At 41.6% G+C, this 14558-nt stretch overlaps 1 protein-coding gene across 1 annotated transcript; it reads left to right on the forward strand.

The window, feature by feature from the left end:
* Positions 1 to 3256: 3256 nt before the first annotated feature.
* On the forward strand, positions 3257 to 12999 carry PAGE4 (PAGE family member 4). The gene is made up of 4 exons (XM_061178141.1): positions 3257 to 3334; positions 3820 to 3925; positions 5388 to 5513; positions 12839 to 12999. The coding sequence occupies exons 1-4, from the start codon at positions 3257 to 3259 to the stop codon at positions 12997 to 12999; spliced, it is 471 nt and encodes a 156-aa protein (XP_061034124.1).
* Positions 13000 to 14558: the final 1559 nt, after the last annotated feature.

The following is a 14558-nucleotide window of genomic DNA, read 5'->3' on the forward strand; positions in this document are numbered from 1 at the left end:
AAATGGATGTACAAAAGGTACATCCTTTTTTTTTTTTTCTGCTAACGTGAGGAAGGGGAGCGTGGAGGGACAGGAGGGGATGCCTTGTGGCCCCCCTCAGGGGACCTAGCAACACCATTATTGCCAAGCGTTAATTCTACCCAGAGTTGGGTGAACTTATACTGGGATTTAAATAATGACAGACAGTGGCACTGGCCAATTCTTCATGACTGAATTATTTGTAAGGAGCAGGTATCACTTGTGTCATAAAACAAAATGAAATGATATCTACAATCATCACAATGATACAAACAAGGGCTTGGGAGTACCCAATTGTCCTTGGTGAGAGAGCGTGCTCTGCACTAATACTACCTGAGGATGAGGTTACCCAGGAAGGCTTGCGGCACTGGGCAAGTCAGGGTTTCTTCTTCAGTTCAGACTCCAAGCTCTCACACAGAAAGGACCCCATCTTCCCTTTAACTTCTTCGCAGTGTCCTGGAGAAACTTGATCCTACTCAGAGAACACAGCTGCTGCATATAGACAAAGCCCCAAGGTCAGGGAGCTGGGCTGCAGATAGCCTTTCAAGGAGGTTAGAAGAAATGACTAAGAGCCAATGAAAGTGCTTCGTATGAGGAGAAACAGACTGAGGTTAGCACCCACAGTTTATGCTGATTAAAGACAATGTGAACTCAGTCCTTCTCAATAAATCTTTATTTCATACACATAAGAATCTGAATTGTAGAAGTAGCTCCTGATTAGATATTAAAACTGGTTATCCCTGATTGGTGAGATCAAGGAAGAATTATATATTTTTACTTGACTCTAACTCTATAGCTTGTCTGTATGAGAGGATGGGGGAGAGGGAGGGAGGAAGGGAGGGATGTGGCAATTCTATTTTTGCCACAGGGATCTTTCTAACTCTCAAAGAATATGTGCTTCTCTAAAGGTAACCTGCAGGGCCTGGGAACTGTCCTGGACATGCAAGTACAGAAAAGGGGTTTTTTTGGGGGGGAGGGGTAGGGAAAGGCCGGGCAAACTCCTTCCTGTCCTGCAGGTACCCACCTACCTTTGTTCGCCCAAAGCAGGAGCAGTGGGCTGCTGTCCTCCCCCTCCCCTCCCCCCACCCCTTCCCTGACAGCAGAGGACCACACCACCTAGGTGATGTCGAAACCCTTTGAGATGCACCAGGTGCAGAAGACCTACAACCCCGAGGGCTGCATTTTATCTGCTGGGTTACCCTTGGAAAACCAGATGTCTTTAGAGCCCTGGAAGCTCCTGACTTCAGGAAAACACAGCATATTTACTATCTGAGAGGAGGGTTGGTTGTGTGGTAGTGCTGGTGAACTTCTCCAAAGCCTCCCACTTCTTCTGGGATCATGCTGCACATACGCAATGCTCCATAACCGGCTGTTTCTAGTTAGTAACAATGTGAGCAGCACCACTGTGACAGCAAACATTCAGCATTCTTTTTGATGGGCAGCCATATTTCAAATGTGCCTCGGTTTACTTCTATAGCCAGTCCGTGACCATGCTTTTATAAATTAAGCTGCTTTGGAAGTCCCATGTATCTAAATCTTTGTTCACATCCAATACAGTTACCTTAACTTAAAGTTCTAGAAGTAGAAATGTCGGGTCACAGTATGTTTTAAGGCTTATGTATTTGGATTTATTAATCCTTTTTTTTTTTTTTTACATTTTCTGGATCCCTCTCGTGCTTAAAAATGCCTTTGTACTCTTTCAGACCCTAAAAGCTTTCACTCATCTCTGGGGAGACTAAAGACTCTCATGAGAGCCACTGAAGCAGCCTCACTGAGAGGAGAATTTGGAGAGTTCAATCAGGGCTGGGAACATTCTAGATACAGAAGAAATGAAAGATTTTTGGTGTGGAGAAGGGAAAGACAAAGTCCCTTTTGGGACTGGGAAGCAACACTCTCTTCCAGGCAGGGCGGAGCCTCTACCTGGTCTGAGAGGGCTGCAACCACAGCCCACGTGACACACACATTACTGCGTCTGCGTGTGGGAGTTACCCTGCTTACCTCCGAGGCTTGGGCTTGGCAGGTGGAGACGACTCCGCAGAAGTCGCGTTTAAGTGGCAACGAAAGGTAGGTAGCATTTTCATTCCCTTTCTGATTCTCCACCAGGCTCTCAGCTGTGTCACAGCTGGTGTAAGTGTGAATAGATGTTAATGAGTGTGAGCCAGCGGGATTCGGGTGGGCGCAGCGCGATACTTGGCCTCCCGGGAGGAAGGTCCTTGAGGTCGTCGTCTTTCTCTCTACAGGCATCGTGGCTATGGCCCTTTGTGGTGGGGCGGAGCAAGGGAGAACGGTGGGCCACAGAGGGGAGAGGGACAGTTGAAAGTTGCGAGAGGCTTGGGGGCGTTACTTGAGGTATCTGAGCCTTGGAGGCACCAGAACTGCAGACAGACCACACATCCGGGACTCCTTGGTCCGTGGTTGGGGGGGGGGGCGGGGAAACCAGCCCATGCGGCACACGCGAGACGCAGTGCGCATGCCCAGGGCTGCGCGCCTTCCCGTCGGCCCTTGTGCGGCGTGTGCGACGGAGTTTGCGTGCGTAGCTGTGAAGGTTGCGTCTTAACGTCTCGGTTTTTTCTGCCTGGTGAAACTCACCAGGTAGGTCCACAGATCTGTCCTGCCTGGAGTTTAAGTGTGCGTGCGTGTGAGGGGGAGCCAGCGGGCTTCGGGAGGGTCAGGCGGTGCGATTTATGGCCTCTGAGGAGGAAGGTCCTCGAGGTCGTCGTCCTTCTCGCCACAGGTGTCATGGCCACCATAGCTCTCGTCCTGGTGGCAGGAAAGGGAGGGCGGTGGGCGGTGGAGGTCAGGGGGGTCAGATGAAGGTAGAGCGAGTCATGGCGGCGTTTTTTGCGGTATCTGGGTCCTGGAGGCCCTGGAACTACAGACAGAGCACAGAATCCAGAGTCAGCAGTGGGAAGCTGGACGTGGCTGTATATTACAAAATCTCTCCATATTGGAGAGTTCGGGAGTGAAACTGAATCTCTTAAGTCGTACCTTTTTTTTTTTTTTTTCAATCAAGTACTTGAAGGTCCTTTCTCTGCCAAATTGGCTGTGAGAGAAACAAAGGGGTTTGCTGACAGCCTTATTTGATGTTATTGGCAAGCAGGCAGTTATTATTAATTCAAGACTTACTTTGGAAATCTCACCAGATGTAAAAAAGAATTTCCAGTCAGCATGGTAATAGTCCAGTAGTCTTTTAAAATTACATTCTCCAGGTCACCATTTTCTGCTTTCAGTGTGAAATATGAGTGGACGAGTAAGATCAAGATCTAGAGGAAGGGGAGATGGTCAAGAGTCTTCTGATACGGTTGAACCTGTGGTTGTGAGTGCTTTAATATCTTACTTCCCTTGGCAGAAATTAATAAAAGAAAATCAAAAAAATTGTTGAACCAATTTACGTCTGTTGTATAAAGGGCTATCTTGCTGAGAATGGTTGAAAAATGAATTTCATGACTGAGACATTGAGCAAGTAGACTTATATTCTGGCATTACCTGGATGTGTATATTGATATGAGCCTGGAAATCGTCTCTATGACTTCCCTGTTGTGCTTATTAATTAACAAATAACACACAGCCCAGAAAAGATGAAAATGGTTTCCAGAATTATTGGTCCTTGCGGATAACTCCTTTCTTAGATTATTTTCTATATAGGAAGAGTAACTTTATTAAGAGTACTTACGGATAAAGATATAGGAAAAGCCTCTTCAGATTGGTGATTAGTTACGTCCATGTAGTATGTATATTTGTGCCTTCTCTTGTTATAGTATTAATAACAATACTTCTTATTTGCACCTACCCTCTCCCAAGGCCCCAAAACTAGGTGGCAAAAAATCTCAACAAAAGGAACCACCAACTGAGAATGTGGATATCGAACCTGGACAAGAGAAAGAAGGAGGAACTTCTGTGGCTCAAGGTGAAGGGGGATGGAGAGGCAATTTGTATTTCATTTATGATGTTATACTAGTAACAGGTATGAAGGGTTCCCTGAAAATTGGCTGGAAACCTGTTTGGTAAGGGAAAGGTATACTTTGCAGCTGACTGCAGTCCCTCTCTGTGATAAGTTTTCCCTCTTTCAGCATTTTACCCACCTATGTTTTAAATTATTTGGCATTCTTGGAAAATACAGTCCTTCCCAAGGCTCTAAATTAGCAAATCAAAGGAAGCAGCATTAAATGTAGACAAAATTATACACTATTTTTCTAGTTAAACTTGATCTTTTTGGAATGTTGTTTTCAGGGTTAAGTCATTGCATCAAAAGTTTGAGCAAACCTAGATATATTCTGGTTAGCTCTTAGATTGTAATTTAAAAAGTTTTTCATAATGCAGAGAAATAAAAAATGAAATCCTTTCCTAGTTGCTGTTAAAGTCTTCAATATTTTTGTCTTCCTGAGCCGTAATTTAGTTGTCACATATTCTTTTTAACTTTTTACTTAGAAAAGTTTTTAAAAGTACAGAAAAGTTATAAGAAAGCACAGTGTACTTCTGTATCCTCTTTACCTTGATTCAGCAATTGCTAATATTTTGCCATATAGTGTCCTTGCTTTAGGTATTAACATACATATTATTATTGCCAAACCATTTGAGAGTAAATTTCAAATACAACTCTTTACTCTCTAAGTAATTCAATGTGTCTCCTAAAAACAAGGGTATTCTCTTACATAACCCAGTACAGTGATCAAATTCAGGAAATTTAACATTGAGAAAACATTATTATCTAATATGTAGTCAGTTGGTCTAGTAATGTTTTTTAGAGCATTATTTTTTCCTGATCCAGGATCCAATCCAAGACTACCCGTTGCATTTAGTTGTCATCTCTCTTTGGATTCCTTTAACCTGGAAGTGTACCTCAATATTTCTTTGTCTTTCTTTGTCCAAAAGATTGACATCTTTTGGAGTCCAAACCAGCTGTTTTGTAAAATGTTCTTCAGTTTGGGTTTGTCTCATCTTGCTATTTTTAAAGACTTTTTTTTTCACTCATTTATTGAGGCCTGCTTGGTGGTAGGTAATGTACTAGGTGCTAAGGATGTAAATACAAATGAGAATGATTTCTGTCTTGAGTTCACAATTTCTATCTTGAGTTTCTCTTGTCAGAGAAATTCACGTAAACAGCTGATCTGATGAAATAAGTGCAATAATAGACATGTATATAGGTTACAAACGTGACAACTAAGTTTGTTTTAAACAGTTTTAGAAAAAAACATGCTTCATAGAGGAGGTAATATATGAGAAACACAACTTCATTTTCTAGCAAAAAACTCTTTAGTGCTTATTGCATTCTTATGCATCACATTTATTATAATACTAACCTACAGTGCTTTATTTAATAACATTAATTTATGGTTTACCACTTATATTAATAACTCTCTATTTATATCAACCTGAATTGGAAGGTGCAAGCCAGGAAATGGGTCTGGAAGAGACTGGGGGTGAGCACGGAGATGACCCTGACGTGAAGGGGAAGATTCCACCTAATCTAGTGCCTGCTAAAATTCCAGAAGCAGGTATGTTACCTATTAAGAATGCAAGTCATGGAGTAGTTGTTTTCTACAATATTTTTATACTTTAATAGCAAATCGCACACACACATTATTTGAAAGGTAGTTCAGACACCAAATGCTTGATTCAAAGACAGTATCAGGAAGAAATGAATTGCCAAGTCCATGTTGTTGAATTATAAAACATGAAAGTATTATTACTTTGGAGTAGAAGTCCTTTAAAACCCAAGGCAAATGATCAAATACTTTTTAAAGTACATAAATTAACGTACCCCAGTGCTAATTGGATATCTAAACAATACAATAGTATTGATGTTTTGTTTTTTAATTTGCCAGAACTGTTTCTCAAAAATCACTGTCTTTTAGATGCCAAAAAATAATATGGATCTGTATGTTTTGGCTTTTCCAGGTTGGTTTGTTGTTTTTGAAATTGTGAGCCAGGCTGAGAAATGGTAGTATTTTTCCTCACATTTTAATGTTATATATGATGGTTGTGGCTTAAAACTAGTGTGACCATGTAATTTTTATCATCCAAACTGGGATACTCTTGAGAGTTAAAGGGAGTGCCATTACTGGTTACTCCAGGACAACAGGTGTGAATGGAACAAATGCCACCTTTCTATATATAGGCCATATAAAGGTTGAGCTGGATCATTGAAGTACTTTTGCACAAAAGAGACAAACCAATGGAATGCTGTTCTTTGTCTTCTCTTTGAACAGTTCCAAGTATGACATTATTATTTGAACTAATATATGTAATTAGAAGGATACTTAAAGTTGATGCATTTGAATAACACTGGGTTTGCTTGCTTGTTTTGCTTCTTGGAGTTTTTTGTTAGGTTGATTTTATTTTAACTGAAATCACTGGCAGTTTTTGCTCTCTACTTAAATTATCTTTAAATAGGCTCATAGGATTTAATTTGTTCTGGGCTTGAGAAATCTATGTTTCTTCATACCACCAAAAAGAATGATGCATTTAAAAAATTAGTGCTCATATGCCTGAAAATGTGCATGTAGCATAGAAGCCTGTGCAGTTGTTAGGGTTCTGGTTTTAGTTTCATGTTATAAAACCAAAACTGTAGTGTCCTTTGTGTACCTTTTTTATTGTCTAAGTAAAGTTCTGCTAAGTAATGTACAACTGTTATGTTTATGTTTTAGGTGCTGGACAGTCATAAGTTAAAAAGAAGACAAGCTGAAGCCATAAATGCTGTTGTTATATTGATAATTTGGCTTATTAAATTCTCTCAATAAAGTTTTACAGTTTTCTCGGAAGAAATCATGCACATCTTTGGTTCAGTCTATTCCTAGGAACTTGATACTATTGTAAGTGGTATCTCAAAAGACTCTTCATGTTATGTTTAGAGCTGGTCAGTAGAAGTGCTATTTATTTTTGTATAATGATTTTGTGTCTGGCAACTTTGCTAAACTTATACTAACAGTTTATGTCTACAGTCTTTTGGATTTTCTACATACCCAATCATACTGCATGCAAATAATGACAGTTTTGTTTCTTCCTTTTAAATCTTTCTACCTTTTGTTGCCTTACCTTATGACACTGGCTGGACTCTTTCAGTACAGTGTTGAATAGAAGCGATGATAGTAGACATCTTTGTCATATTCCTGACCTCAAAGGGAAAACTTTCAACATTTCACTATGATGTACACTACAGGTTTTTATTAGATCTCTTCTATTAGATTAAGGAAGTTCCTTTTTATTCCTAGTTTGCTAAGAGTACTTACCATGAATATTTGTTGAATTTTATCAACACTCATTCCTCATCTCTTGAGGCGATCTTACGATGTTTCTCCATTAATCTGTTAATGTGGCATTCCTAGAAAAAAACCCAATTTGAGTCATGATATATTGTCCTTTTTCTGTATCGTTGGATTCCGTTTCCTAATGTTTTGTTTAGGATTTTTGCATCTTTGTTTATGAGTTAGATTGGCCCATAGTTTTTTAATGTACTCTCCATATTGCTTTTTTCAATTAATTAATTTATTTATTTGGCTGCACCGGGTCTTAGTTGTGGCATGTGGGATCTTTAGTTGTGGCATGCAGTATTTAGTTCCCTGACCAGGGATCAAACCTGGGCCCCCTGCATTGGGAGCACAGAGTCTTAACCACTGGACTACCAGGGAAGTCCCTCCATATTGAGTTTTGATATCAAGGGTTATTCTAGCTTTATAAAGTGAGTTGATGTAGATAGCTGCTTTTTCTATTTCCTGGTAGAATTCATCTAACATTGGAAATATTTCTTAAATGTTTGATAGAATTTGTCAGTGAGGCCATCTGGGCCTGGAGTTCTTTTTAGGACAGTTTTTAATTAATGAATCGATATCTTATTTTCTATTCTTCAGTCAGTTTGGGTAAGTTTTATTTTTATAGGATTTTGGCTTTGTTATCTAAATTTTCATTACACGAAGTTGTCCATAATATCCTCTCATTATCCTCTTAATGTCTGCAGAATCTGTAATGATACTGCCATTTTCATTCTTAGTACTGATAAATTGTGCCTTCTCTCTTGCATTTTAAATCAGCCTCCCCAGAGGTTTACTGATTTTTTTTCTAGTCTTTTCAAAATAAAACCAATTTTTGGCTATGTTGACCCTATTCTGATTCATTTCTCACCTTTATTATTTCTTTTCTTCGTTCTCTATTTAATCTGCTGTTCTTTTTCTAACTCCTTAAGATGTTTGGCTCATTAATTTTCAGCCTTTTAAAGATATACTTTAAAATTATAATATTCTCTCTAAATAGGGCTTTAGCTTCATCTCACAAGTTTTGATATGTAGTATTTTTGTTACTCAACTCAAAGTATGTTCTAATTTTCATTCTGATTTCTTTGGACTTTGGATTACTTCTAAGTGTATTTCTTAACTTTTAAACATTGAGCACTTTCTAACTTTTTGTTATGCAGCACAAATAACTGATATAACTGTTTAGAAGAGATACAGCTAAAACATAAGAATTCAGAAAAGTTGAAAATAAAAGGATGGGCAAATGATATTCTACACAGAATAACTAAAAATAGGCTTTGAGATAAATAGGCATTTCTAGAAATAAGGGATACCTCATATAGAAAAATTGAATTTATCAGGAAGATTTAACAGTTTTAAGTATGAACCTAATAGCATGGCTTCAAAATGTGATGGAAAAATTGGCAAAACCACAAGGAGATATCAGTAAGGATATGTAAGATTTGTACGTCGTAAATAACAAATTTTAGCTGCTGGAAATATATAAAACTCTGTATTCAACAACATATTCAATACGTAACTCCTTTCAGTGCAATTATGTGTGAGAGGATATACACTGTATTTCAGTTCTTTGGAATTTGTTGAGATGTGTTTTATGACCCAGCATATGGTCAATTTTTGTAAAAAATTCCATACGTGCTTGAAAAGAATGTGTATTCAGTTGTTGAATGTGAGTGGTATACTCTGCCTAACTTCATGTTCCTATCCTGCACCTACACCTCACAAGATTTTAGTGCTATGGTCCCCTTGCCCTGAGAAGGCAAGGAACCCTTGGGCAATGGCTCAAGTCTTGCTGCCTTCCTCAGCCTCCACTTGACCTATAGGAAACTAGTTCATTCTTGCCATACCTACATAGTGGTAGTAGAGCATGTCCCTAGGCTGTGGTTTCTTTTCTCCCAGCTATCACTGGCAGCTCTACAAGCCTTTCTCTCTGAAACTTCTCTAGGCAAAAACCAGGTTCCTGTTTCCAGGGGATATACTTCAAGCCCTAAAAACTTGGTCATCACATTTCATTCTGGTTGCAGCACTAGAATGGGTTTCTGATTTTCTACAACTCAGTGAGCATACAGCTGGTGGGATGCCAGCCTTCCCTTTTAAATATATTTCAAATGTCTTTCAGTGTATCTCTTGGATCCCAATTCATTTGGTTTCAAATGGGGTGGGTAATTTACCCTCCCTCCAACTTAGTGTAGAGAGGATTCATTTCACATCAGCCCTCACTAAGTTGACAACTCACAATTTAGGTATTTTATTTCAACAAATCCCTGTTTAAGGACTTTTCAAACTTCTACTCGTCTTTATGTAGACTGGCTAGGCTAGCAAGGTGAGGAGACGTATCATCTGCTCTTTAAAATGTGTTACTTATTGCCTATTGTCTTGTTGTCCTGTTGTCAGTAGGCATTTGGATATAATGAATTTAGTAACTTTGAAATTCATTAAGGTTATAGATAGCATTTGAAGCCATGAGTCCACAGGAACTCACCTAGGGAGAGATTACATAGAATAGAGCCACGGGCAGGGCCTTGGAGCACTCTACAAAAGGTAGAACCTACAAAGAAAAGGATTGAGAAAAAGGACCGCCAGAGAGGTAGGAAGAAACTAGGTGAGGTATCAAAATCTAAAGGAAATAAAGTGTTTAAGGGAATAATAAATGGTCAACAATTTGAAATGCTGGCGAGAGGTCATGCAAGAAAGGTGTAAGGAAATTTATGGTTAGTTTGGCAAGACATGTCACCAGAGACCTTGATAAGAGCCATTTTAGTGGGAGTTATAGAGAGAAAAGCCTGACTGAAGAGGATTAAGTGAGAATGGGAGGTGAGCAGGTGGAGATAGTCATCATAGAAATGTATTTCTTATTGAGGTACAGTTGATGTACAATGTAAGTTTGAGGTGTACAACATAGTGATTGACGATTTTTAAAGGTTATACTCTGTTTATAGTTATTATAAAATATTGGCTATATTCCCTGTGCTGTACAATATATCCTTGTAGCTTATTTATCTTATCCATAGTAATCGGCACCTTCTAATCTCCTACCCCTATCTTGCCCCTTCCCACTTCCCTCTCCCCACTGGTAACCATTAGTTCTCTGTGTCTGTGAGTCTGTTTCTGTTTTGTTATATTCACTAGTTTGTTGTATTTTTTAGATTCCAACTATAAGTGATATCATACAGCATTTGTCTTTGTCTGACTTATTTCACTAAGAATAATACCCTCCAAGTCCATCCATGTTGCTGCAAATGACATTATTTCATTCTTTTTTATGGCTGAGTAATATTCCATTGTAATTATATACCACATCTTCTTTATCCATTCATCTGTTGATGGACACTTAGTTTGCTTCTGTATCTTAGCTATTGTAAATAATACTACTATAAACATTGGGGTGCATGTGTCTTTTCTAATTAGTGTTTTCATTTTTCTCTGTTAAATACCCAAGAGTAGGATTGCTGGATCATATGGTAGGTCTGTTTTTAGTTTTTTGAGGAACCTCCATACTGTTTTCCGTAATGGCTGCACCAATTTACATTCTCACCAACCGTGAAAGAGGGTTCCTTTTTTTCCACATCCTTGCCAACATTTGTTATTTGTGGTCTTTTTGATGATAGTCATTCTGATAGGTGTGAGTTAATAGCTCATTGTTTTGATTTGCATTTCTCTAATAATTAGTGATGTTGAGCATCTTTTCATGTGCCTGTTACAAATCTGTAGGTCTTCTTTGGAGAAATGTCTATTTAGATCTTCTCATTTTTTAATTGGGTTATTTCTTTTTTTGATGTTGAGTTGTATGAGCTGTTTATATATTTTGGATATTAATTCCTTATCAGTCATATCATTTGCACATATTTTCTCCCATTCAGTAGGTTGTCTTTTGGTTTTGTTGATGTTATAGAAATGTATTTTGAGGAGCTTTGATGGTAAAGAAGAAGGAAATGGAAGTTTAGCTGGGAGGCTGGCACAAGGTCAAGGGGGGATTATTTTTTGGTAGAGTGATATTAAGGCATGTTTGTGTGCTGGTGAGAATGGTCCAGTAGAGGATGGAAGGATAAGGCCATAGGGGAGGGATCCAAGCACGATTGGAGGGGTTGGCTTTGGATAGGAACAGGACATCTTTCCACAGTAACATGAAGGCTATGTAAATTTCTCTGAGTAGAGGAATGGGTAAGATTAGAAAGCAGATAGGAGGACTTCTACTTTTTCCTTTATACCCTGTTATGGTTTTTGAATTTTGACCATGATTATATTTGCTTTTCTAAAGTAATAAAGATCTTTTATTAAATTTAAAATATTTTCAGAGAGAAGCTTGTGGTCACTTACTTTGCAGCCATCTTGTGTTCTGAGGTGCACATGAACCCCTATCAGGGGAAGCAGGAGCTCTCATTTGATTCCCCTCCTTGGCCAGGGTACAGCCAGGCCTGAAGACATTCTGCCGGGGTCACATTAAGATCCTTAGAGGCTGTGAGGCTCAGAAAGATTATGGAGTGCTCTCATTTACACTTGCCATGTATCAATACATTTCATGATAAAAATTGATGGTAAAGTTTTTATATTTCCCCCATGATGTTGATTTTGCTGTTTCTTTGAATATCAAATTCAAGTATCAAATGTTTCTAACAATCTCTTTCTCATTGCTGGGAGCCCCCTTCCTGCTGGTGAGCTAAACACTTGCTTAGTTGGTCTTTAGGGTAACCTAGCACTGATATTGGTCCTTCCTTCAGGTTTTTACCCCTCCCAGTCCATCACCACGCACTGGATTGCTGTAAGATACAAGGAAACCTAATATAACCTGGATGCTATGCTCAGTTTCCGTATCTGTCCTCTGGGGGCAGGAGAGAAATGCCAGATGGATGGGAAGAGTCCATTAAACTGGTGCCTCATGAAAGCAAGGAACCAATTTTAGTGTTTCATTGCAGGCCACAAAGGGCAGGCATTTGTTGGAAAGATGCTGGGGTGCTTCAAGAAATTGAAGCAAGAGTAGGCTTAGGAAGGGGAGGCACCAGGGCAGCTCTTGGGACCTCAGCTGTGGTGGTTCTGTCCCTCTTGACCTGGTGTGTGAAACAAAACCCCAGAGCATGGAGGATATGGCACCCCCTGTCTGTCTACCTCACCTGAGGAGTGGCAACCCTCCCGGCACTCTGGGAGTACCAGTATGGAGGCAACCTGATGGGGACCAGGCATCCTATCCTCCTTAGGGGCTCCTGATTCCTGACAACCACCTCCTGCTGCTGACCCCAGGAGGCCTAGGCACTTCCCCCTACCTGGAGGAAGGGGCCAGGTGGAGGGGTGATATCCCCCGCTAACCAGGGGGAACTCTGCCACGATGTAATCAGGCAGCACAGCCCCACGGGCCGGGCAGTGCAGCGTGTACTGGGCCAAGGCCAGCTATCACCAGGACTCAGGGGCCAGACTCTCCCTGGAACACAGTCTCCCTGACTCTCGAGCACGGGCTATCTGCTTCTCCTGAGCCTTGTGCTGACGCCTGCCCTGGGCTGCACTCCCCGGGACCAGCACCTGCGGTCGCTTCCCAACATCCCCCAGCTGCCCAAGACCTAAGCCGCTTGTTCTGGGCTCAGTCTTCGTGGGCCCCTTGGTGCCGCTGCCCACTGCCAGCAGCTCTCAGCGCAGCAGCGCCTCCCAGACGCGTGGCCGCCCACTGCCCCCACCGGTAGCTCCACAGATGGAAAAGCTGCTTTCCCGCCCCTCCCACCTGCTGCCCGACCCGGGTCTCTGCTAGGGCTTGAGGGTCTTGGGACAGTGTCCTGTGGTTCAGGCCCCGCTCTCAGCTGTAGGGGAGATGGCAGCAGTAGGCATGGCCTTGTTGTGCCTCGTTCCTCCCACTGCTCCCGGGGCGGCTCGGCGTCTGCTGGGCCAAAAGGCCGGCTGCCAAACCCTCAGCCCACCCTTGGCCTTGGGAGCCCGAGGAAAAGGTGACGAGGAGGCGAGAAGCAGGCACAGACTGTGCAGAGCGCCGATAAGATGGGCGTGGGACATGCCTCCTCGGGCCCGGTGGCCTTGGGAGCTCTGCCCCTCTGCATCTGGGGTCCAGGCCTGTCCCAGAATGGAGCTGGGGCTTCATCCTTATGGGGCAGAGCAGAACCTGGGGTGGGCGGGGAGCCTGGGACAGGGATGGGGACACGCTCAGTCTCAGAGATGATGGCCTATCACAGCTTCTGCCAGCGCTCCTCAGGACCCGGCCTCTGGGGGGCCATTTCCCAGCCCCAGGGGCGTTTCTGGACTTGGCTACCCTTCCGTGCCTGGCCCCGCAGGGCTGGGGGAGGATACATGGATGAAGGGAAGTACAGGGGAGGAAAATCAGGGTTGTATAAGGGGACACAAAGCCTGTACTCCCGGAATACCGCATGAGATGCAAGGTAATCTCTCCCTAGAGGCCTTTGGTGAAGTGCAGTGGACAGTGCCCTGAATGAGAATCAAAAGATCTGAGTTGGCTTGTGGTTCTACTTAAAAGCTATGTGTCTCCCTGTAATATGTAGATGATCCTCTTTGAGTGTCAGCTTTCTTGCCTGTAAACTGGAGATAATTCCTACCTCACAGGGATTCCACAGAGATTAAATGAGATGAAAAATGGCAGTGTGCAAAGGAAAGAGCTAGGCCTGTTCTAAAGGCACAGTGAATGTTGGTTGTATCCAAACGTGAATTTTTCTAGGACCAGGGATAGAGGCCCGACTACACTAGAAGTGAGGGCCAGCCACTTGTGATCCACTCACAGACTTGCCTCACACCCCATCACATCTCCCCACACCCTGCTGCCTGTCAACTCCCTTCCTCTCCAATACTCACTGTCACCTGGGGCTCTAGCACACCAGACCACACTACTTGCTCTCTAGTGCACAGGAGAGTGCAGCCAGTGTCACACCCGAGGTCCTCAGGAACAGTGGCCTCAGCCTGCATCTGATGTCCAAGATGAAGTGCTAAACAGAGATATATGCTGTAGAGCAGTGTGTGGGATATGGTTCCTGTATGTGTGTGTGCAGGATGTACATATAAAATATGCTTGCATATTCATTGTATATGATTACGGAAGAGTACACAATTTTCATTTCTATGTAAATTTATGGACAAGAACACAAGAAACTGTTAACAGTAGTTATCACTAGGCAGTGTAACTGGGGTGGTGGGAAGGCAGAAGAGGAGAGTTTAAAAATTCTTACCAATCATTATCATTTGAATATTTTTACTATGAGCATGTGTTACTTTTATAATAAAGAAAACTTTAAATCAAAAGATATAGATGATAAATTGATCTGTAAATACAGATGATAGAAAATGGATATA

This window comes from Eubalaena glacialis, chromosome X, assembly GCF_028564815.1.
Source record: "Eubalaena glacialis isolate mEubGla1 chromosome X, mEubGla1.1.hap2.+ XY, whole genome shotgun sequence".
In the NCBI taxonomy this organism is placed as follows: Eukaryota; Metazoa; Chordata; class Mammalia; order Artiodactyla; family Balaenidae; genus Eubalaena; species Eubalaena glacialis.

Coding starts and splice junctions, on each gene's coding strand:
- PAGE4 (XM_061178141.1), top strand. CDS start 3,257: ATGAGTGGACGAGTAAGATCAAGATCTAGAGGAAGGGGAGATGGTCAA. Junction 3,335..3,819: donor ATACGGTTGAACCTGTGGTT/GTGAGTGCTTTA, acceptor CCCTCTCCCAAG/GCCCCAAAACTAGGTGGCAA. Junction 5,514..12,838: donor TGCTAAAATTCCAGAAGCAG/GTATGTTACCTA, acceptor TTCTGGGCTCAG/TCTTCGTGGGCCCCTTGGTG.